The 25,005-nt window shown below is 40.5% G+C and overlaps 1 protein-coding gene across 1 annotated transcript in view; it reads left to right on the forward strand.

Moving 5' to 3' along the window:
• Window positions 1-25,005, forward strand: part of thsd7aa (thrombospondin, type I, domain containing 7Aa) — a 247,220-nt gene that overhangs the window by 135,758 nt on the left and 86,457 nt on the right. The window contains exons 7-8 of the mRNA XM_039820834.1: window positions 15,123-15,317; window positions 22,408-22,648. Of these exons, the coding sequence (XP_039676768.1) occupies window positions 15,123-15,317; window positions 22,408-22,648 (436 nt within the window). The remainder of the gene's footprint in view (window positions 1-15,122; window positions 15,318-22,407; window positions 22,649-25,005) is intronic.

Genomic DNA, 25,005 nt, shown 5'->3' on the forward strand with positions numbered 1-25,005 from the left:
GGTGAACACTGCAACTCCTCACTCCCTAACTATAACGCCTTATCAAATAGGAGAGTTTTAAGTTCATTCTTGAATGAGGTGACAGTTTCTGCCCCCGAACCCAGATCGGGAGCTGGTTCCATAGGAGAGGAGCCTGATAACTGAAGGCTCTGGCTCCCATTCTACTTTTAGAGACTCTAGGTACCACCAGTAACTCTGCATTCTGAGAGCGCAGTGCTCTAGTAGGACAATAGGGTATTAGGAGCTCTTCTAGATATGATGGTGCTAGACCATTTAGAGCTTTGTAGGTCAAGAGAAGGACTTTAAACTCAATCCTGGATTCAACAGGAAGCCAATGCAGAGAAGCTAATACAGGAGAAATATGATCTCTTTTCTTAGTTCTTGTGAGAACACGGCTGCAGCATTCTGGATCAGCTGGAGAGTCTTAAGAGACTTATTTGAGCAACCTGACAGTAGGGAATTACAATAGTCCAGCCTGGAAGTAACAAATGCATGGACTAGTTTTTCAGCGTCGTTTTTGAGACAGGATATTCCTAATTTTGGCAATGTTACGATGATGAAAAAAGGCTGTTCTTGAGGTTTGTTTTAGATTGGCATTAAAGGATATATCCTGATCAAAGATAACTCCTAAATTTCTAACAGTGGTGCTGGAGGCCAGGGCAACACCATCCAGAGTAGCTATATCTCTAGATAATGAAGTTCGGAGGTGTTTAGGGCCCAGCACAATAACTTCAGTTTTGTTAGGGTTTAACATCAGAAAATTATAGGTCATCCAGGATTTTATATCCTTAATGCACTCTTGAAATTTTGCTAGCTGACTGGTTTCGTCTGGTTTGATTGACAAGTATAATTGGGTGTCATCCGCATAACAGTGAAAGTTAATTGAGTGTTTTCTAATAATATTGCCTAGAGGAAGCATATATAAGGAGAATAGAATTGGTCCAAGCACTGAGCCTTGAGGAACCCCATGGCTAACTTTAGCGTACTTGGAGGATTTATCATTAACATTCACAAATTGAGATCGATCAGAGAAATAGGACCTAAACCAACTCAGAGCAATTCCTTTAATGCCAACCAAGTGTTCCGATCTCTGTAACAGGATTGAATGGTCAATTGTGTCAAATGCAGCACTAAGATCTAGTAAAACAAGAATGGAGACAAGACCTTTGTCTGCAGCAGTTAAAAGGTCGTTAGTAATTTTCACCAGTGCCGTCTCTGTGCTATGATTCTTTCTAAATCCTGATTGAAAGTCATCAAATAAACTGTTGCTATGTAGAAAATCACATAACTGATTAGCAACCACCTTCTCAAGGATCTTGGATAGAAAAGGAAGGTTAGATATAGGTCTATAGTTTGCTAAGACCTCAGGATCCAGGTTGGGTTTTTTCAGAAGAGGTTTTATCACAGCTACTTTAAATGACTGTGGTACATAACCTGTTAATAGAGACATATTGATCATATCTAGTAATGAGGTGTTAACCACAGGTAATGCTTCTTTGAGTAGTCTCGTTGGGATGGGGTCCAAGAGACAGGTAGATGGCTTAGCTGAGGATATCTTTAACAATAATTGTTGAAGATCTAAGGGTAAAAAGCGTGTATGTATATGTCGAGACTAGTCTTTATTTCTAACGACTCTGCGTTTAAAGGTGAACCGTTAGAAGTTGAGTGTAAAAGGTGATGAATTTTATCTCTAATTGTTGTAATTTTATCATTGAAGAAGCTCATGAAGTCATCACTACTCAGAGCTAGAGGAATAGATGGCTCAGTAGAGCTGTGGCTATCTGTCAGCCTGGCGACAGTGCTGAAAAGAAACCTTGGGTTGTTCTTGTTTTCTTCTATTAGTGATGAGTAATAGTCTGATCTGGCCTTTCTTAGGGCCTTCCTATAGGTTTTGAGACTTTCTTGCCAATCCCAAACGAGATTCTTCCACCTTGGTGGGACGCCACTTACAATTCGAGGTTTCTCCGAGATTTGTTTTAATTCTGAAGTTTGGGAGTTATACCAAGGTGCTAGTTTCCTTTGCTTCATCATCTTCTTTTTCGGAGTCTAAGGTTCGCCGTAGGCATAATAAGTATTTCGCACCCCGTCTACCAAATGCATCAATTTGAGAGGGACCGGGGTTAACATACAGGTCCTCTGTTATGTTAAGGCATGACATAGAGTCGAATGCTGTTGGAATATCTTCTATAAATTTAGCTATAGCACTGTCAGATAAGCATCTGGTGTAGGAGCTTTTATCTAATTTAATATAATCAGGTAGTAAGAATTCGAAAGTGATTAAAGAATGATCTGATAATCCGAATTCTGCGAAAATATTATTAAATCCTCAATTTCAATACCATATGCCAGCACAAGGTCGAGGGTGTGGTTAAAAGAGTGCGTCGTGCCTGTGCGCACACTCTGACTGAAACCGGTTGAATCCAGTAATGAGTTGAAAGCAGTACTAAGGCTGTCATTGTCGACGTCCACATGGATATTAAAATCACCTACAAGAAGTACTTGGTCTGATTTAAGGACTAAACATGATAAAAACTCTGAGAATTCAGATAAAAATTCAGAATACGGACCTGGAGCCCTGTAAATAACAACGAATATAATTGGCTGTAATGTTTTCCATTTTGGATGTTGAAGATTAAGAACAAGACTTTCAAATGAGTTATAATGTAATTTAGGTTTAGGAGTAATTAGCAGGCTTGCATCAAAGATGGCTGCAACTCCCCTCCTCGGCCTGAGCCTCTAGGAATTTGAGTATTAATATGGCTGGGAGGAGTGGCTTCATTTAGACTAACATAGTCTTCATGGCCCAGCCAGGTTTCAGTAAGACAAAATAAATCAATTTTATTGTCTGATATCAACTCGTTTACCAGTACTGCTTTAGAAGACAGAGATCTAATATTTAATAGTCCACATCTAATTTTCCTATTTTGTTTTATTGCAGTAGTTTTAATTCCAATTAGGTTGTTAAGTATAGCGCATCTTTCGTTTTACCTTTGATTTAACCGATCTGAGCCGGGGGACAGACACCGTGCTTATTAGACTATGAGTGGGCGACTGCTCCAACGGAAGCACAGAGGGCGCGTAGCACTGCACCTCTGATTACTAATATCAAACTTGGGTTGTCATGGTTTATGTCTGATAAACTCGTTCAGATTTTTGATATGAGGAGCGGCACCGTCCCAGGTGGGATGAATGCCGTCTCTCTCAATCAGACCCAGGCTTTCCCCAGAACGCGCCAGTTATTCACATAGCCCACATCATTAGCTGGGCACCACCCCAACAACCAGCGGTGGAAGGATGACGTCCGGCTGTACATTTCATCATTGGTCAGGTTTGGCAGGGGTCCAGAGAAAACTACTGAGTCCGACATTGTCTTTGGCGTATGCACAAAGTGACTCAACATTCATTTTAGTGATCTCCGATTTACGACCATTACCACCTAGCGTAGTATGATCTTACTGTATTACGGGGTTCTTTTGCGCAGCAGCTTTAGATGGGTTTCTATATCGCCGCTCCAGCCCCGGGGGCACATATGACAGTACATACAGTAGGTAGGCCTACTGTAGCCGCCCGGGGCCGCTGGCTACACATATCGCAGAATAGAGCTCCCAATAACCAGAACTGGCTTCTAGCGGGTGTATCGCTGAGTAGGAGAGAACCTGTTAGGAAGGCGAAGCCGCTCCGGTTTAGAGCGACCTTCATCATGTGCACTCCCTGGTCTAGATCTAACGCCCGCTTCCCTCGGACAGTCAGTCACTTGCCCGGCTGCTCGGGGTCTGCGGGGGACAGCTAGCAGAAGCTACAGAAGCTACAGTATGTTGGCCCGCATTAACTACATGGTGCTGGCTAGCTACGAAAGCATACGATTCTGATTCCATGGTGCGGGAGCCGTGACTCAAATTCACTGCGACTTAGCCCTCCAAAACAGCGAATATACTACATTTATTACATGTATCGTTATCACTAAAGGAGGCAGGGGAATAGCTAAACATTTGACACACAGAGCAAGAGAGAGCAGGAGAGGGAGAGGAATTAGCCATTGCTAATGGCTAAGCTAAAGTAGCTAACAGTGTTTTAACAATTGTAAATTCAGCGAGTCAGTCGCTGTAAGTGAAGCTAAGTATAAGTGCTTGAGTAAAACAATTGTAATTCAAATGCAATCCAGGCAAATAGCTGCTAATTTAAACAGTGAAGCAGAGTTCAGTAAGTTTTTGCCGGAGCAGCAAACTAGCGTTTGTAACACGGGAACACCGGAAGTGACACAATACGCTCACCTTACACGTCGGCACGTCATAAAGCTGAAATATGGGCCGTTTTACAAAAATTTATGGCTAATTGCAAATTTGGTAAGACGTGTCGGACTTTAGGAGCTCCACACAGTCTGACGAGAAAGCGGGGGGCGCCTGCTGGGCTCCATACCCAGCGCAAAGTCACCCTTTGTGGATACTGCACTACCGGGGCTCCGCGGCCGGCTGCCGGCATAACTCTAATATATTTACGGTTTGAATTTCGTCACGCCACTTATATAACATCATTCCCCAATGTCTTATAAAGCTAACCGTTGTGTCCGATTTGATTTTAAGGCATTTTTATGAACGCGAGGCATCTTTGTAGGACGAGCAGCTGCTTGCTATATGTCCCATTCATTACAATGGGGAAATACCACGCAGCTAGCTACACTGCCGCCATAACTAAATTATATTTACAGTTTGAATTTTCGTCCGCCACTTATATAACATCATTCCCCAATGTCTTATAAAGCTAACCGTTGTGTCCGATTTGATTTTAAGGGCATTTTTATGAACCAAAGGCGTCTTTGTGGAACCGAGCAGCTGCTTGCTATATGTCCCATTCATTACAATGGGGAAATACCGCAGCTTGCTCACTTCGCCTGCTATAAAAGTATATTTACAGTTTGAATTTCGTCACGGCATGAATATTACAGGTTCCTCAAGGTCTTACAAAGCTTAGCTAACACTTGTCCGATTTCGGTTTCAATTGAATGTATTTTTGTGAATGTCAGAATTAGGAGGAGGCTAGCTAGCTCTCATTGATGGACTCCATCTCACTGCGGCTCTATCAATGAGACTCGCGGACAAGAGGCGTTTATTTCCCCGATTGTTTGTTTAAATAACTCAACACACATACCCATTATAAGATTAACTGGAACCTGCGAGCTTGCGGTAAAAAAGAGGGGTGGAAAAGTTCGCTGACACTGCGGTCAGGGCGGGCGATGTAGCAACGCAGGCAGCACCAACACCGGCACTAAACTCCGCCACACAGTCGGAGAAAATTTGCAATTAGCCATCCATTTTCGTAAAGGCCGCCCCATATTTGAGCTTTATATGGTTGATTTCGCGTAAAAAAAAAGTTTCAAAAGTTTCAGAAGTGAATTTTGTAATGGAATAGCAGAGATCTGCGTGACCTAGCTAGATTCAGAAAACTACCTGATCTCAGGTCAGTTGTGTAGCCTATGTAAATGTTGGGGCGTGACCGTTCTCTTAATACACCCATGGGCTGACAAAGGTTCCGGTTTTTGGGAGGTTGACGTCAACTTCCAGCTTTGTTGGGATTCGCCCGTTTTCAGCGGCAGTTTCAAAAAATTAGATTTTCATAGTAAAGGGGTGTCAATGGGATTTAGAGCTTCTATGTATGTCCTATTTACCCACCGAACTGTCCTCATTCAACTATGACAGGGTAAAATCGGTTTTGCATTCTATCACCCCTTTAACTTATTACCGGGTTCAATCGCCATGGTAACTCTGACGGCTCTGCATACAGTGGCTTTATTATTACAGTATGATCTGCTACACTGTTATAAAGAAAACTGCCGTTTGCAAAAAACGTAATGCGACACAAAGAATCTGCTGGGATGTTAAAGCCTGTCCACGATGGTTGATGTTAGTGATATGAGGACAGATAAGGTATCTACATATCTAATGGACTGTGATAAAAAATACCTCTCAAATCGGTTATGTGGAAATTAAAATACATCGATAGTTGGGACTCAATATCATCTCCCGACGTAAACTCTTTGTGAATTAATACAGCTTTTTTATCAACGGGATCGTTGACAAAAGAACATGACAGTTTTATAATCTGCCTAACATAAACCAATACATACACACCGAATGAATGAGGAAATGAGTTTCTCCTCCCTCTGAGAGGGAGGAGACAGAGAAACTCAAGGTTTTTTTTCTCAGTTTCTCTCAGTCTCCTCCCTCTCAGAGGGAGAAACTCAAGGTTTCTTGAAGAAAACCTGCTCCCGACCAGGTTAGATTCACAGGCTCAGTTACCATAGTAACTGACTCTGAGGTTAAGTTACCTCTCTTTCTGAAACGGAAAACCCAGAGTTTCCCTCATCTCAGGGTTAACAAACTCAGAGTTTTCACTAAACCTGCTTTCTGGAACGGGCCTCTGGTCGGGAGCAGGTTATGTTGGATATCAGAGATCAACCGGTGTAAAAGCACCGCCTACTGACCAATCAATAGGTCGATTGATAATGGCGTCACCGTTCTTTAGAAGATCAGGCAGAGCTGGTGCAAAGAGAAAGGGAGAGAGAGAGAGAGCGGGGGATAGAGGTGTGCGCTCATAAAAGTTTAAACATTTAGAGACCAACAACCCCGTTAACATTCCCTGATGGGTATTTTTATGAAATATATATATATTTTAATGGGAGGGAATTACATATCGGCTATTTTTCTGCTTCTTGAGCCGTGTGTCGCCAATCGGTTTGAAATATGTTTTTATATTTGTTATTTGCTCCCACGATCGCTTCCACTGCCAGGGTTGCAACTGCAATAATAGGCTAAAGCAACGACAGTTTATGGAAAGCACAAGTGTAATTATGGTCAGATCTTGGTCCTGACTGAAGGGGAAGGGATATTAATAAGAGTAATTTACGCATCTACAGAATCGGCACTTTCCTTCCTGTTTTAGGAAGCAGTGACTGTATTGTGTTTTGCCTGTAAAACCAAGTCTGTGTTCTTCATATTTATGTAGAATTATAATTTGCTCTTCTTATATAAAACATGCAGCTCTGGTAGATGTTTGTGATTGGTCGTGGTGCCTCTTTTATGTGAACGCGCGTGTCGCTGGATTAGGAAACCCTGATGGTTGACTGAACTAGTTGTTAACCAGCGTCGTGGCACAGCTGATGTAGGACCGCCATTGTTAGGTTAGGTGAAGACGGGGAACTAAAAGAAATCCAGGACATGTTGATCTGGATTCGTAGTACAGGCCTCTGGTACAATACACAGCAGCTATAAATGAGTGTGATGTGTACAGCTTTGTTTTCATATCATTCCATTAGTCAGAGAACTGAAGTATATAGGAACTCCCTTTTTATTAGTGAATCAGTTATGACCTAAATATTGTCTTCCTTTTTCAAAATTAGTTGTGTGTATATATATATATATATATATATATATATATATATATATATATATATATATGTGTGTGTGTGTCTGTGTGTGTTTGGGAATATGGCAATTATGAGTAGATTCCTGAACCATAACACAGTAGCTGCTAATGAGGGCTCTGGGGAGAGATAGATAGATAGAGAGAGAGAGAGAGAGAGAAAAAAAAAAAAAAAAAAAAAAAAAGAGATGGGGGTTGTTCATCAGTTATACTCATAATCAAGAGCCCATTCACAGGCTGCAGTGCTCCATGTTGTTGCGGTGGCAGTGATTACCATCTTCCTCATTCCAGACTGACTTGCTCTTTACATTAATTATCTTAAGTCTTTTCCTCCTGAAAAATCAAAGGAAAACTGCCCTTGAAAGATAATTTATTATGAAGCAGTAGGACATATGAACACTGCTGAGACCTTTATTATAGTTTTCATTCTAATGTTCAGATCTACGGTCTGTGGCGAATAGGGTTGGGTATCGTTTGGTTTTTTTTCGGTTCCGGTGCTAAATCGATACTTTTAAAACGGTTCCGGTGCCTAAACGGTGCCTGAATCGGTACTTTTCAATAAAGTAAAAAAAAAAGTAAGAAAAAAAATAAGGGTAGTAAACAACAGTCAGTGACTTGTTTATTGCTAAGGACATGGTCAAAATTAAAGATTTAATAATAATGTAATAACTATAACAATAACAATAAGTTATTTCACCAGTAAATTGCTGTTGAACCCCAGATGGGAAAAGGGTATTTTACAATTACTGTGAATGCACCACGAGGCTACCTGTTTTAAGTGAATGCACCGTCTGTGTTGTTTAATTCCGACAACGGCAGCTGCAAGTGAACGCACCGTCTGTGTTGTTTAATTCCGACAACTGCAGCTGCAAGTGAACGCACCGTCTGTGTTGTTTAATTCCGACCATATAAACATACTGTATATCTATGAATTGCGACAACGGCAGCTGCTGCGCTGCAGAGCAGACTGTTACATCGCGCTGTTGAAGTCCTCCACAGTGAAATACAGTCACACTTTACACTGCTTAACGTTAGCTGTCAGCATTTTACGGTGTTTAATCCAGCTGCTAGCTAAAGGTAGGCTAACGTTACATGCTGTCAGGTGTAGTGTAAAGTCAAGCACCGAAATGAGGCACCGAAACTTTCGTTCTTATTCGGTCTCGTTACTACCGTTTACGTCGGCACCGGTTCCCTATTGGCACCGAGTTTCGGTACCCAACCCTAGTGGCGAAGCATGGCAGACACATTGAACATGCTGTTTGCTGGAGTTCACCCTCTGGTGTTCTTATCGTTAAAGCTACAGGCGACAATATTGTAACTGCGGCTCAACTCTAGACATTTGATTATGGGAGAAAGGAGGACATTTTAGTAAAAGTGGACTATCATAATTCACGCAATCAAAGTGACACATTTTCTACTTTTTCAATATTTTACAGATACCGTAGATTTACGCACATTTAGTATGCTTGAAAGTGTGATACTGTTTATATTCATGAGTCTAAACTTTACAAGAAAAAAAAAAATATTTTGGTGAAATTTAAAATGTTGCAACTTTTAATAGTTGAACTGCTTTGAAACTATGTAATCTACAGAGGTTGGGGTGGGATTTGTGTTTCTTGTCAATTAAATTAGCATTTCATATTTTTCATTCCCTATGATCAGGCCAAGCCCAATCTCTGACACTATAGCTACAGCCACTGGCTGGGACCACAGCCTGGTTTGAAGTGTTCTGGTTCTTTAATTTTCCCCGTTTTAGGCCTGGAACTAAACCAACCAGCTACGAGATGAATTGTGACTATAAAACATTTGATAAAGCGCAAAAAATATTATTTGAAAATGGATGGAAAGGCAAAGGTACAAGACTGTGTACGTAAACGATCATGTAGATCGAGACTTTAGTTGTAGCAGCTCACTAGCCATCTGTAGGTGCGGGAAAAATTTCCATGGTAACAGCGAGCTCCACCACCCAGAGACGTCGCTGTTACGCTTAGGATTGTGGTCAGTGTAGTACTTCTCCATGACCCATAATTTAGATTTTCTGGTTTTTCAACAGATAGCCGACCCTCATTAACTGATCATTAATTGATAACTGACGACGGCGTCCCAGTCTACCTGGTCCAGGACGTTCAGATAAACTATCAGAGTTCCGCGGGCAGCTGCAGACTTGTCCCGCTTACACAGCCACGATGTTCTGTGCACTGGCGTAGACACATACAGCCACGTCCCTGGAACCACTTGCGCATCCGTGCGACCGGTTGACTCAGTTAGGCTAACGTTTTGTTAAAGCTACAGAGTCGTAGCATGAATAACCGATTTGTAATCCATTTCCCACAGCTGCTGTGGTACCACATGAAGGACATTGTGCTGCTTACGTATACTTTGTCTTTTGTGAATGTGCAGGAAAACCATGCAAAATTCCTTACAATCGTCACAAGAATATATCCTACAGTATCACTTAACCTTTAGCCAACCCTCAGATATTCATGATTCCATCTTATACCTATTCTCGTCCATCCCTCTTTTCCTTGGGGCACTCTTTATTATCTGGATTAAATCACTGGTGAATACATCCAGGTAAGTAGTTTCAGTCCCAGTCATAAAAAAAAAACTCTTCAAGGTGACCTCATCTTCATCTTTCTTTCTTCCTTGCTCTTCTTTTATCTTCTGAAAGGCACTCTAAAGAGGTGTAGACTTCCTTTTATGGAACCCTGTTGAATCAGACTTATTGGTAAATTAGATTCACACAGTCAGCTTGGATTTAGTTTGCCTTTCTTCCCCATTACCTCTGACTGCATGAATGCAATCTCCCCCGGATGTGGCAGAATTGAATAGAGGAGATGTCAGCCTCCGTCTGGTACATTTCCATCAACAGAGGTTCAGACAGCAGTTTGACTTGTCTGATGTATGTAATGGTGAAAAGAAAATTGTCCCTTTGATCGCGTCAACTGCTTGCTGAGCTCAGGGCGAACTCATATCACTTCAGCTTCTCAGATCTGTGAGTTTAGTAGAATGATTTTGAACACCATGTGGGACGGGAGAAAAGGAAGGTGCTTTCTCTGAAACGCTTCCTTCCTGCTTTACAACAAGGCCTCTTTTGATTTGACTTTAATTTATACTGAAAATCTTTCATTTACCAAAAAGTGAAGCATTATTTTGTAACTCTGTCTGGGAGGTAGTAATTCAGCCTGTTCCTGGAATGCATCTTACCTGCTTATGTCATACTGTAGCAGCTGATGTGGAAGATTATAGGACACCTAAACTCCATCATAAATGACAACATTTTACCATGTTTTAACTAACAAAGAGCCAACTAGGATCAAACTATATGTATATTTTAATAAATGTGTTGTTTGGATTCACTATGTAGGTTTTGCTCTTTTTAGTCAATGCTGTTTTCCAGTAGCCTAGCAACTACATGTGATGCGTGTATAATGATGATCCCTCTGTTTGAAATAAACCAACGCTGACTGTTGGTGGCAGATAGGATGCAAACCATGGTCACCTATGTCAAAGCCATGCATTCTTTTGCCTTACCATTATTGAAAATGTATTATATACAAATTCTTAAATTTTGGTATAATGTACAACTGGGACATTTTACTTGATGGTGGTGTTAGACGAATTATCACTGGGTCACTACTAACATGTAGGTATCATCCTCTGGGAACCATGAATATGCACCACAATATACAGTATGGCAGGCTGTCCAGAGTAAGATGTATACTGGACCAAAGAGGTGAATGGACTCAAAAATTATCTCAAAGATGACCAAACTCAACATGTTCAGTGTGCATTGTGCTTTTGTACAGTCCCTCCTAGCTGGGTGTCTGATTGTCCTTATTGTTCCTTTATTAGATTGTGTTGACTAGGTTAGATCTAATTTATTTATTTATTTATTTATTTATTTTTTGGAGATGGGCCTCTGTAGATTGTGTGTAAACTACGAGCGTGCATGGAGATGTTTATGCTCAACGCATTGTCCGTTGCAGTGTTCTCCAAAACGCCAGAGAGCATACGTACAAAATAATCTGTGAATAAGCAAGAAATAGTAGAGAAGAAGTAGAGAGCTGAAGTAAAGGAAAGCAGGCTGCCTGGCAACAGTAGTAAACGCATCCATGTTAAACACTGACATACTACCAAACATTGCATTTGTGAACTAATTATTAACGTTACTGTCGTTTACCTCCAAGTCGAAATTACTGCCTGCCTTTTGATGTTACGAACACTCTTTCCATGCCACTCTATTTAGCTTTGACAAAGATCTCTCTCATGTTTGTCTACACCCTCCAGGAAAAAAGACTCATACAGATGTTTGTACAGGCGAAATTGCTTGGCCAGTCATCCCAGCTGACCATGTTGAAAATTTCACGTACAGCACGCGCCAAGTTACAAAAATTCAGAGGTGCACGACCACGCACTGCGCCAAGTTGCGGAGCCTTCGCAAAAGAAAGACATGGTGATGTCATTTTCTGGCTCGCACACCACGCACCGGGAACACCACAGTGACCATAAATCTACCTTTAGGCTGTAATGTTACAAAGACGTTCACACATATTACGTTTTTGTCGATTTGTGCATAGGCTTGCATTACAAGAGGCTTGACAAAATGACCTATCAGTGGTGATTCCCATAACCGTGGTATCTCACTCTGCCTGCCTGCGTGGGGCGAGAGAGAGAGGAGAGGGATGTCATTGATGTTCCAACCCCAATGAAACCCTTTATTATAAGGACAACTGAGAAAAGGTCCATTTTTGGCAATGCATGAGCCTGAGACAAGGTGAGCCAGCCTATATGCAGTGGTGGGTATAGTAGCCCACAAATACTCTCATAACAAATTACTCAAGGAAAAGTCACAATTCTAGAAACAAAGTCAGATAAAAGTAGAGAGGATTCTGATTTGTTATCATATATTAACATAATTTCTGTCCATATATCATAATTACATTTGTTCTTCATGGACTAAAAATGATTTGAATATGCCTTAAATGGAAGTGAAGTTTCTGCCATCTTGTGAAAGCGCTATGCAGGTTACAGGCAGGAAGAACCAAAGAAATCAAATTCAATTCAATTCAATTCAATTTTATTTATAGATTTATTTATAAATCAAATTCTCTGTACCATATTGAATCGCGCAGCATCATATTCTTTTGCATCATGTTGAATCGCATATCGTGTCACATTGAATTGCACTGTATTGCAATAGCAGGGGGAATCGGATTGTATCGGAAGTTTTTGTTTACATTTTTTTTTGGCATTTTAAGACCTTTATTTTTGATAGGACGGCTTAGACATGAAAGGGGAGCAAGAGGGGGGAACGAGGAGAAGGCAGGTCGGAACCGAACCTGAGGCCGCTGTGTCGATACTGAGCCTCTGTATATGGGCATGCTCTACCAGGTGAGCTACCCAGACGCCTGCTCCATATGTATTTTTAATGTATCCAATCGTCGCATGAGCCTCAGACCCTCAGGCCTCAGATGCACATCCCTAGTGTTGTCGAGTGTAGACCATAGGGTGTGTTTAATTATAAAGAACTAGAGTCTACTCATGCATTGCTCCACTAACAAAAGACCCATGAAAGTCATCAGTTTCGTTCCGACACTTTAGTGATTTCCTTCAGTTTCTATCACATGGAAGTCAAGGCTCCATATGTCCCCCGTCACCAACACCACCTCACCCCCACAGCCATGTGGCATCCCTCAGAGTCTCTTGACTGGCCTCTTATTGATCTCTTGTTGTCTCCTTCTGATGAAAATGGATCTGTTTTTCCCCGGGTCCCAGACGTGTCATTCGACTCACTGGTCCCCATTCTTCCAGTCCTTCACAATGAGATTTTCACAGATATGGTCCTTCAGTGACAGGATGGGCTGGAATGGGATGAGAGTGAGGACAGCCTGCAGATCTAGATCAGCATCTCAGCACCTCCACCCCTCCAAAAACAAATCCCTGACAAGAAAAGCAGTATGCAATCATTTCGGACTATTTCTATTGATAGACGTAAAGGTCCTGCAACCCATGCTTAACCTTCAAGGTTTCAGCAATAGATCTGTGCCTCCAGCTCTGTAGAGAAACAACAAGGTGTGTCCTATTTGTGTCTGGGCACGGTGACTGCGTACACCATGCCAAAGTCTTGTCATCACAGTGATGTTTCTCAGCTTCGGTACCATCATAATTACAACCTTGGATAAAACTAAAGACAAAATACGGTGTGTCTGGTTGCCTTTAAAAACAACCCATATCTGAGTTTTCTGGTAATGTGCTTTGCAAGACATTTTCACACTAAAAATCCCAATGTTTAAAATTAACCAGCAGTCATAATTCACACAGCCACAGAGGTCCTTATGAGTTAAATGCAAACAAAGTTTGTATTTAGGCATTTGAACAATGCACGAAATGCCACCCCATTTGTGATGCCTCACAAAGGAGATAACGGCGAACAAACCCCAAACTCAGTTTTCCCTTTCTACATTGTACAGACTAGGCCTGAGACCATTTTAGGGGTTTTGGTAAGTGTATTTTGGACTCTTTTGGACGGAGGCAGACTAGCAGTTCATCCCTGTCCCTATCCAGTCTTTATGCTAAGGTAGACTAAGCAATGCTCCAGCTCATTTTGGCACACAGACATAAGATTGATATCCATTTTCTCCTCGTACCTTTGGAAAGAAAGCTAATGAGCATATTTCCCAAAATATTGAACTATTCTTTTAAACATAGCTCTGCAATTTGCACTACTGTAAGAAAAAATGTGACTTTCCAACATGACAAAATCATTTTTTTTTTATAAATCTTTTTAAATATTTACTTGCCTTTACATTTTCAAACATCCATTTAATCTACTGAAAATTGCCTTATCTGATTTAGTCAAGTATGCCAGAGGGGAGTACGTTGAAGTATTAATGTCCAGTTAAGTGATATTATGAATATATCCTTTGGAAATTATTCATAAAGGTCAAGGCTGGAGTCATTGAAAAAGTATCTAAGACTAGACTGACACAATACAGTCAAAGGTTGCTTAAGCTTTTCTACCCTTTGACATGTCCAACGTATGTGCTATGTACTGCAACTTAGAAAACAGCGCTGTGTACCCTCTTCCCAATGAGCATTCATGATATGTTGCACTAAATGCTTGCTCTTGGAGGAATTACTGGAATTGTTGGGTCTTTGTAAATTATAGTGTGGTCTAGACCTACTCTATCTGTAAAGTGTCCTGAGATAACTCTTGTTATGATTTGATACTATTAATACAATTGAATTGATTTCATACAGTATTGTTATACTGTCAGACATGACCCTGTGAAACATTACCCAACACACTCAGATACATTGATTTTGCTCAATGTAGTTGACAAACTCCCCTGTCCTAATCTGTGCCCTGTCCTAATCTGTGCACCCTCATGTTCAGTTCACTCATGTAAACCTTAGTAGTATTCATTCATAAAGACATGAACATTTAGCTTTGGTTTTTTTGTAGTGTGCACAATAAGCAGCTCTTTCATTATTTTTATGTTCTCTTTGAATATGTTCTGTTTTTTGGGGGGAAATACAACTCGAATGGGACAGCCCATCTCAATTGCATTATGTGCTGTAATAAATATATTTTTTATTTGCACACATTGCTTGACTTATTAATGGGAATATGAAGCACATGTATCTTTTGTTTCTACCTCTTTTCTATTCTTAATACCTTAAATTTGCTTGTGTCCATCCAGGGGAATATGTGGAGAGGCAGCTGTGCCGTGATGCCATCCTGCCCATGCCGGCCATTTGTGAGGTGCCTTGCCCAAAGGACTGTGCCCTTAGCCCCTGGACCCCCTGGTCTCTGTGCTCCCACACCTGCTCTGGAAAAAACACAGATGGCAAGCAGACCAGAGCTCGCTCCATCCTCGCCTATAACGCGGGAGAAGGTAACAAAGCAGTGCAGGATACACGGGCAGAGTCAGACAGATGTATGGGTTTGCCAATATATGTGACTCATATGGACCTTTTAATCAATTAGCAATCAGTCATCTGATATGAACAGATATACCAGGGGACCCTAACCCTGACCCAGCTATCCACAAAGTCCACAAATCAGTATCTGCCTTGACAAACCTGTATTGGTCTAATACCACAGTAATGCTAGTAGCACAAGTCTTTAAACTCCAGTTTTTGCTGCAAATTTCATTTGCCTCTCCTCCTTATATACCACAAGTGAACTGTCAAAGTAAAATGAATTATTCTGTGTGTTCCTCTACAGCGACTGCAAAGGTTGTGGCATGGGTTACTGTGATGCAGGGTAAGAAGTGACTGGAAGGATAACAAGCCTGCTGAACTGTTGCAAGCTTTAGGGCACAGTGTTTATCATTACTGTCAAACTTTATTCTATAATATGTTTTTTCCCTTTCTCTTTTTAATTCACAAGGATTTTGCCTTTGCTTTCTGTTCAAGGTCCTTCCCTGCTGTCGTTGGTCAATCCAATCTTCGGTACATATTTGATGTTCTTAGACGACAGCAAGTGATTTTTGCTGATGTAGTACATAGTCTCCATATGTTTAACTAGAGCGATATAGAAATGTGTCTACCTTGATGTAATCTATTCCCTCCAATCTGCTGGCCCAGCAAAATCCCTGTGCTTTTAGAATAGAAAAACAAGCTCTTACACACTAGTAGTAGAATTGAGTATTCCTTGGCATTAAGTGTTGCTAGGTGAGGATTGGCTATCTAAATGGTTCTGGAATGATACTTGATGCGAGTGGCTCTGGGTTAAAGCCATCGATGCATTATAAGACTTGAATACAGGCGGAGCCCCGTTCATTCCTATGAGAGATGCTCAGCGGCGCATACAGCAAAAAAAGAATTCTTACCTTCCGGGTTTACTTCCTTGATATGCGGCCCACTAAATATGCGCAGAAGTGTTTGTCCCGCTGGCACCGCCCGCGAGTTTCCGCTCTGCCCATATAAATTACATTGTGGTGATGTCACAGGTTTATATATTGCTTTTCTCAGCTAAAAGGGAAGATTTTTAAATCCAAAAAATCCATGGATTCAAATTTTTCAGAATAGAAAGAGTCATAACCGACCTTGTTTGCAGTTTGAGGTTTCCTGGCAGCAATTTTAAAGGCATCTCCTTTACAATGGTGGCCTATAGGGAATATCCTATCTGGGTTAAAGGGGAATTTTTTGTTGCAATAACGCCAGTGGCCACCCGAAGAAATTGGCGTGAAGGGTGCTGTTCCTTGGGAACTAGTCCACACAGCATTCCGGGATGGGAGAAAAACTTGCTCTGGTTTATTGGCATTTCTTTAAACCAATCACAATCGTCTTGGGCGGCGCTAAGCAAAATAGCCTTGGGAAGAAACTTGTTTTGGTGGAACGTGTGTACGTTCAAAAGTTGTTTTAGTCGTGCAACAGAAAACTCAGATTGGACAGATAGTCTAGCTAGCTGTCTGGATTAACCCTGCAGAGATCTGAGGAGCAGTTAACCATAGGTTAGAACGCCAACACAAAGGAAGAGGAAGGTAACGGACATCCGGCCGAAAAGATTGAAATCCGGTGGAATTTCCAGCAGCAACGGAGCAATCCTGGAAGTGGAACGTCGTGGATATAGACTACTGGGGGGCTGGTTAAAGCTCAACCCTCCAGGCTGCCAATCACTCTGTGTGAACTGAGCCATTCTCACCAAACCTCGTTATGAGAAAAAATGGATCTGCACATATGGTTAGCGTCTGGCTTGGCCGCAGAGCAGAATTTAATCTTTTACGTCCCTGCTTTTATTTCAACAGCTCTATTTGTGTTGCCTTCTGGTCCACATTGCGTGGCATGCTGTCTTTGGCATATTCACACCAACACAGCATCCATGTTGCAGTAAGGAGCTGGCTCATACTGTACATAATACATTTCCATGTGAATGGATTCAGGAGGATGTCCATGCCGGAACGCCATGCATGCTGCAACTTGTTAATTATCTTTCTGAGCATTAAGGAGGCAGACACTGCCGCAGCATTAGATGGATGGGAATCGACAGAGCATGGAGATAGAAAGGTTGATGTGGTGTGTGCTGAATGAAGCATGAAGTCAAATAGAACTCTCCTGGCCATCAGCTATAGCAAACTGAGACAGGCTTAAAAAAGGGCTTCAGTATTAAGCCTTGGTCACAAGATAGAAGAGTGGTAGAGTGGAGAGGATTAGTGCAAGAACCCCACCTTACAACAATTAAAATCTGTCTGTTGCCGCCTTTCTCGATGAAGACACATTGAAGGTTCATGTTTTTGTATGTACACCGGTACTGTGTAGTTTCTTGCAATTACAGTGATTGCTTATTCTTTTTCAAAACCTGGGGCAGGTTAACTTCGTTCCTTAGGGATGACACTTAAGGCTTAAGGTCTCCTTATCTGAAGGACTTTCTTAAGGGTTTTGCACAGAATACCTTATAAGGTTTCCTCAGATAAGGAAAAACGTTAAGGCATTTACTGCATTGAAAGAGATTTTACTGCAGTAAAATTCTAGAGTTTCCATGGAGACCATATGTTTGCTCGCAATCACGCTTGTGATAGCCTACCTGCAAACGGCACTATAATCCTGATGTGGGTCCCAAAGTGCGTCGCTATCCCGCCCTCCTCGTGTCGACCGGAACTTCACCAGGATGTTCAGCAAAATCGGGGGAATGACGCAGCACGCCGTTGACCTGTGGACATGAAAGATCTCGCCTCTTATTGACTGGAAAGATCCTGTAGCATAATACCAAACTAAAACCATAGACCAATAAATAATTGCAAAGGGAAGAGCACAGCTGTGGAAAGTAGAATGTTCCAACTCTAGACGGTCCAACCAATCATACATTGACTGCAGGTCAGTAATCTAAAATCAATTGCCCATCGTTAAGCATATCCATGTTGCAGTTAGGATGGAGTCAGAGGTATCTTAAGGTTTTGTACTTACTTTGGTTGCTAAGCTCTTTTATGCAACGGTTGGGTAGAACGTTTTAAGGAAAACCTTAAGGAGAGGTTTTAAGAGTGTTTTGTGCAACCAATTTTGTTTTAAGGAAATCTTAACTCTGACTTTAAGGAAAAGCTTAACTAAAGGTGTTTTATGCAACTAGCCCCTGCCTCTTAATGTCATAGTTTGACCATCATTCATCAGTTATAACATTTACAGCTGAAAGGAGCTTAATATAGCTCGAATAAATTATCCACAAAGTAAATAACATGTCAAGACAATGATGATGATACAGAGTATAATATTTAGAAGAATTGTTTAAAGTGCTGCAAAAATAATAACTAAGTCCCCAGCTATTTTAAATCTGCAGCCATTCGAGCTGTGCATTTTTCAAATACAGGTTGTCTTTGATTAGTAGCACTTAAATATTTATTAACTATTTAATTAGCCAGTACAGCAATACTGCTGTGTTCTTCTATGAGTTAATGAGCTACATGTGTGATAAATGACTGTTCTGATGAAGTGCAGTTTAATCTTTTATACATGACCCTGCAGACATAACCCCTGCGCTGTTACACAGAGGTCAGCCATATGTTCTGTGTGAGGCTCTTTCTCATGTCCAATTCAGATGCTCCATCTCTGTGTAGAAGATGACATTCAGTGCCTTCTGAGGTGCTAATGGCTGGCGTTCTCATCGGGGGTTCTCTTTTTCCAATGCAATAGCTGCTGCAGATGACAAGGTTTAGGGGTGAATAGGGTCACATGGTGTGCACACCCCACCTGGGTCCATGTCCAGGCTTCTGGCTCTGCAGAGACATTCTGCCCCCTGGGTCATCTCATCTCTTTCAATCCATCAAAGACACCCTCTGATTTATCTGTCAAGCTGCTTCAGCTTTGTTTGTTTTCCAACAAGTCCATGGAAAATCAAAGCTGAAACCTAATCTATATCACTGCATCAATACTTGGATGGGATAGCCAACACTTTACTGCTAGTCAACCTGTATTCTTCACTGTTTTGGGGCTTTGATAGAGAAAATAAAAATAATTTATCATGGCTGATGATAGCTGTAGATTTATCCTGTTTACCCAAGCATACTGTACTTTAATGCAGGGTTGGGTTTATATACTTGTTTTCTCACACAAAGAGAGAAATAGTACCTGATATATGTGCAAAGTGCTTTAAAGGGAAGTTACTATTTTTATAATGCAGTTTTTAACGTACAAATTCCACTTCATTTTTTTGTTTCCGTCTTTGGTCAGCTACAATACAGGCATCACTTTTACTCCGAGCAACATACTCAGTACTTGGTATTATTATTAACTTTAACTATTAATTTTCTGCTTGTTCTCTTGTTCTGTCCAGCCAAGTTAGCTATTTCTTTTACTAACTGCCCAGTTATTATTCTCCTCAGTAAAGTCCCACAAGACAGCAGGTGCTTTATATTTCTATGAGTGTGCCACTGCTCAGTTTGCTATTTTAGAAAGTTTTTTTCTCTTTGTCTTTGTACTGTACTATAGCCAGTTTCATGCCTTTCATTTTGAAAGCTGTAATAATAATAGGCCTACAAGTTATTTATATAGCACAATTCATGCATTGAATGCAGCTTAAAGTGCTTCACACAGAAGAGGTACAGTCAATGCATTAATAACTAGAAGGGCACTCAGAGAGAGAGCAGACCTCCGCCAAGTCATTTCCTATCTCATGTTAACGCAGTGCAACGTTCCCCAGTCGAGGAACTCATTTTCTGATTATTCCAACACCACATGAATGCGGCACAAATGTCTGCAATGTTGACAAAAGAGAAAAATAATTTGTGTATCCACCCTGTGATTCAGATCCCCTTGAAAATGTAATGGGTTCTTCCTTGGCCCATGCTACAAACATCCACCAAGGTTCATGAAATTGGGCCGGTAGTTTTTCTGTAATCCTGCTGACAGCCACAAACAAACAAAGAAACAGACAAATGGAACCAAAAACAACCTTCTAGGAAGAGGTAACAATGAATAAGAAGGAAATGCAGTAGCGAACTGTGACTCTTAAACCGTGGCACTCTGGCCCCCTTCACTCGTCAGGGAAAAACAAGGAAACATCCAGCCTAGCGTAGTGTGTTCTGTCTTATAGTACAGCAAAAGTTAGTTATGACAATTCCAGCTTTGAAACGCTAGTCTAGCCTTAGAAATGCAACGAGCAAATACCACAGAGAGAGTGAGAGTTATCACCAAACAAAAAACAGCAGATTTTTTTAAACAAAATGCTTATCGTTCATACAAATAATCACATCATCTCAAGAGCGTGTGTGCACTTCAGCTGAATATGGTGACACCGCCAACATACCACACAAAACCAACTACATTTTATGCCTACACATAATGATGCCGCGCTCACGGCCAAGTAACCATTAGTGACAGACACTTTGGGCAGTGACCAGTTATCAATGCATTTTAGAAACCACCACCACAAACAATCAATATTGGTAATAAATAATATTATTAGATTGGCAGAGCAGCCTTTTAAATATATATGTATTGCTATTAGTATTATTATTTAGAAAAATTATAATTATGAATAGTTACATAAGCTGTAATATTATTTTGGCTTCCATCGCCAACCTTCAGGCTAGACGGCTAGTTTATTGGCGTTGTTAGCTTGTGATTTGTGTCCCCCACAGCATACAGGACTTAAAGTTAGTGATAACAAATATGCCCATTTAGAGTGAAAATGATTGGTCAATTTGTCATTTGAAATTACTTTATTATTAACTAACTATTGCTCAGCCCTTTGTAAATTAACACATAACATCTTCCCAGCAACTGCAGATTTAGCAAAATTCTGATAGGTCAACGATTAATTTAACCCTACACATTCTATCATTCCACTAAAATTGTATCGGCAGAGTTGATTTTTAACATTTTAGATGTTGATTGTCAAACTTATTTTTGTTTTGAATATCTTAGGCCCTGACGGTTCCCTTCTGAGTAAATGAACAAATGCAATGTGAATGATACAAACTTTAAAATAAGAAACCTATGATTGATAGAGAATATGCAACATAAAGTGATCCCCACTTTAGAACTTTATTTAGCCTACAAGTAGAAAAACTTTAAAATGAATGTAAAAACACTGGACACTGGATGCCAGTCCATCTTGGCTAGAACTGCCAGTCCAACTGGTATGTTGGCATTTTATTTGATTTCTTGGCAACTCACCCTGCAGAGTGAGATTTGTTTCCTTGACTGTGTGCTCCTTGTCATTTCTGCCTATTAAAGGTAATCAACCTAAAATGTTTTGTGCGGTTGGCACAGCTAGCATTAGCACAGCTTACTAGTTTCTACCTAGCCTTAGCAGCATTTCTAGTCATCTCTAAAAATCAAAGATTCACATAGAAACACTGTTTATAGGAAATGGTAACCAATGGTTTGGTTGTTTCTTTGCTTAAGTCTAGTCTCCTTACAAATCTGTTGAAAGGTAAAAGTTCACTCTGAAACTCGGTGCAGCATTGTGGCCACCTAATAAATATACCAATGCGGTGGGAACCTGAGCCTCTGCTTCTCTTTATAGTGACTTCCTTAGGTATTGATTCTGGCTCATGAGAGATCCAAGGATCCATACTCTGATAAAATAATTGGGCCAAAACACCTTGGACAATGTTGTCATAAAGCTCTGGCAGGCTAAATACAAGGCTGTAGACAAAATAACTTAAATCAAGTCTTGGATAAATCCAAGCAGTTTCAAGATTGAATCAAGATTGACTATAAATTGGGCCGCTCTGGGTAAAGAACATGTTCAAATGAGGCCAAGACAGAGACGAGTGTGAGTCAAATCACCAACAAGACACAGACAATTGCGAGGTAATAGGAATGTCTCAGACAGGCCTTGATACAGAGACAAGACTCAAGTACTGCAGACTTTTTGTGCGTGCCTTGGATATGTCCTTGTCTTCATGATTCTAGAATACCCTTTAATGCCCAAAAGTTTCCAACAAGCTTTCCATCTTCCTGTATTACTGCAGATGTCATTTCTGTTTCCGTCTGTAGTACAGCTAAGACATTGACTCTGGTCTGTGTTCAATTATTTCTCAGGTGGAATCCAGTGTCCCAATATCAGCGCCCTGCAGGAGGTGAGGAACTGCAATGACCATCCCTGTACTGTGTACCACTGGCAGACCGGGCCATGGGGCCAGTGCATAGAGGACTCCTCCATCCCATCCACCAACACGTCTGTGGGCCGAACACGGGGCGACGATGCCTCCTGCTCAGTGGGGATGCAAACCCGTAAGGTCATCTGTGTCCGGGTCAACGTGGGCCAGGTTCCTCCGAAAAAGTAAGATTCCACATAACTGCTAATACATGCAGTTCCAGTGAGATCCGGGTCGAATTTGAACCGTTTTCAAAATTTCTAAATCAGAAATATGTTTAAAAAATATAGTATATATATATATAGTATAACATACATGAAAGAAACACTTACTTCCAACAATTTGCCACCATACTGTAGCTAACTGAAAAAGGAATAGGTTAAAGCCAAGGCTTATTTTTGCTTATCCTATCCCATAATTCCTATAGAATCACCCAGAAATCCAACAAAACTAAATCAAACCAAATACTTGAGTACAATCCTAGTAATACAAAGAAAGGCGTGTTTCAGTAAGAAACATCTGATCACCATGCTTAAAATTCTGTAGCTAGCTGTAGTTAATGATTAGCCTGGCTCCGCCCTCCTATGTACTTCCGCTCAATTTTCATTTTCCTTCAGTATTCCGTCTGGGTTTGCGGTATATTCTTGGGTTTTTTGGCGGTCCAATCAGCGAACAGAGGGAGTAGTTCCGTAATGGCGGCAGAGAAAGATGCAAGCGAAGCCATTCGGTCCGTTGTTGCAACGCTGCCGAATATCCAGAAGTTAAAGCCCGAGCAAGAACAATCAATGAGTTTTATCAAATGTCTGTAACGGAGCGCTTCCAGGACTCAAAATGTTAGCTTGAGGTGCTCTTTGAATGGGATAAACATAATTAGAAACAAATTTATGGCTTGGTCATCATAAACCTTTAAAAACTCTGACGCGTTTCGGCAAACAAGCCTTCGTCAGGGAGTCAACAAACGAAGGCTTGTTTGCCGAAACGCGTTTGAGTTTTTAAAGGTTAATGATGACCAAGCCATAAATAAAGGCTTTTTAATTTTTCTACAAGAGAGTGCCTTGGAGTTTCCTTATGGTTTCTAATCAATGAGTTTTGTTGGTGGCCATGATGGTTCGGGAAAAGTTTGATTTTCCAGCTCGCTCCGTTAGTGGTGAAGGAGTGGCTAAGGCAAATGCTAGCGATGCTAAGCCGATGTCATGACCAAACGTTAGCGATTGGTTCTGGCAGATCCAGAGTGGCCCTGAGCAGATCCAATAGTTTTAAATTTCAACAGAGTACCCTCCTAAAAGGAACTTACCACTTGTCAATGGAAAGTGGCCAGACTCTCTGTACTAATGAAATGTACTAGAGTCTGGTAGGACCAGGCTAGTTAATGATTAGACTTGGTAAAGACCTGATAAAAGATTCAGCAGTTTAAAATAGTTCATTTTCGATGCAGTTTTGGATAGATTTGGCAACTTTTGTACGGTGTTTTGTTCCAGTTGGAGCTGCAAAGATAAATTGATTAGTTAACTTTTCAAATAATCACCATCTATTTTGATAATCGATTAATTGGTTTGAGTCATTTTCATGAAAAAAAGTAAAAACTCTCTGATTCCAGTTCTTAAATGTGAAACATTTCTAGTTTCTTCTCTCTTCTGTGACAGAAAACTGAATATCTTTGAGTTCTGGACAAAACAAGACATTTGAGGACGTCATCTTGGACTATATAAACAAAGTTTTTACCATTTTCTGAAATTTTTTATCATATGAGAAAATAATCAACAGATTAATCGACAATGAAAATGAAATATTATAATTGTTGTAAATTGATAAATGTAGCAGCCCTAGTTCCATGGTACATGGAATTATTTAGGAAAGGTGTTGAGTAACATTGTGGATATCAATAAAATAAGTTGTTAATCATAATTTACAATGAGGAGAAATACTTACAAGACCAAACAAACAAATTCGGGGAATCAGATTTTCAGTTTTTTTTTTAACTAAATGTGCCAAAATTCCATTGCGTCCATTGATTGTTTTGGCACAACTGTGGTGTTTAAAAAAAGAAATAATTAAATTAAATTAGCATATCACTCCGATTTTGTTAAAAAAATGTTCACTGCTCCTTGCATCAACCAGGTATATATATATATATATATCACTCACTACTGCGTGGTAAGTGGTGGAATGTAACTAAGTACATTTACTCAAGTACCGTACTTAAGTATGATTTTGAGGTACTTGTACTTTAATTGAGTCTTTTCTTTTCATGCAACTTTCTACTTTTACTCCGCGACATTTCAGAGAGAAATATTGTACTTTTTACTCCACTACATTCATCTGTTACAGCTTTAGTTACTAGTTATTTTACACATTAAGATATCTGCACACAAAACACATAGTTTATAAAATCTGATGTTACTACAAGTCCAGCTGAGATGATTAGACCATTAAACACACAACTGGTTGGATCTTTTACACTTTCTACAATGGGAGGATTGTTCTGCTTTGAGTACTTTTACTTTTATTACTTTATTATTAGTACATTGTCCTGATGATACTT

Source organism: Perca fluviatilis, chromosome 13 (assembly GCF_010015445.1).
Source record: "Perca fluviatilis chromosome 13, GENO_Pfluv_1.0, whole genome shotgun sequence".
Lineage (NCBI taxonomy): Eukaryota > Metazoa > Chordata > Actinopteri > Perciformes > Percidae > Perca > Perca fluviatilis.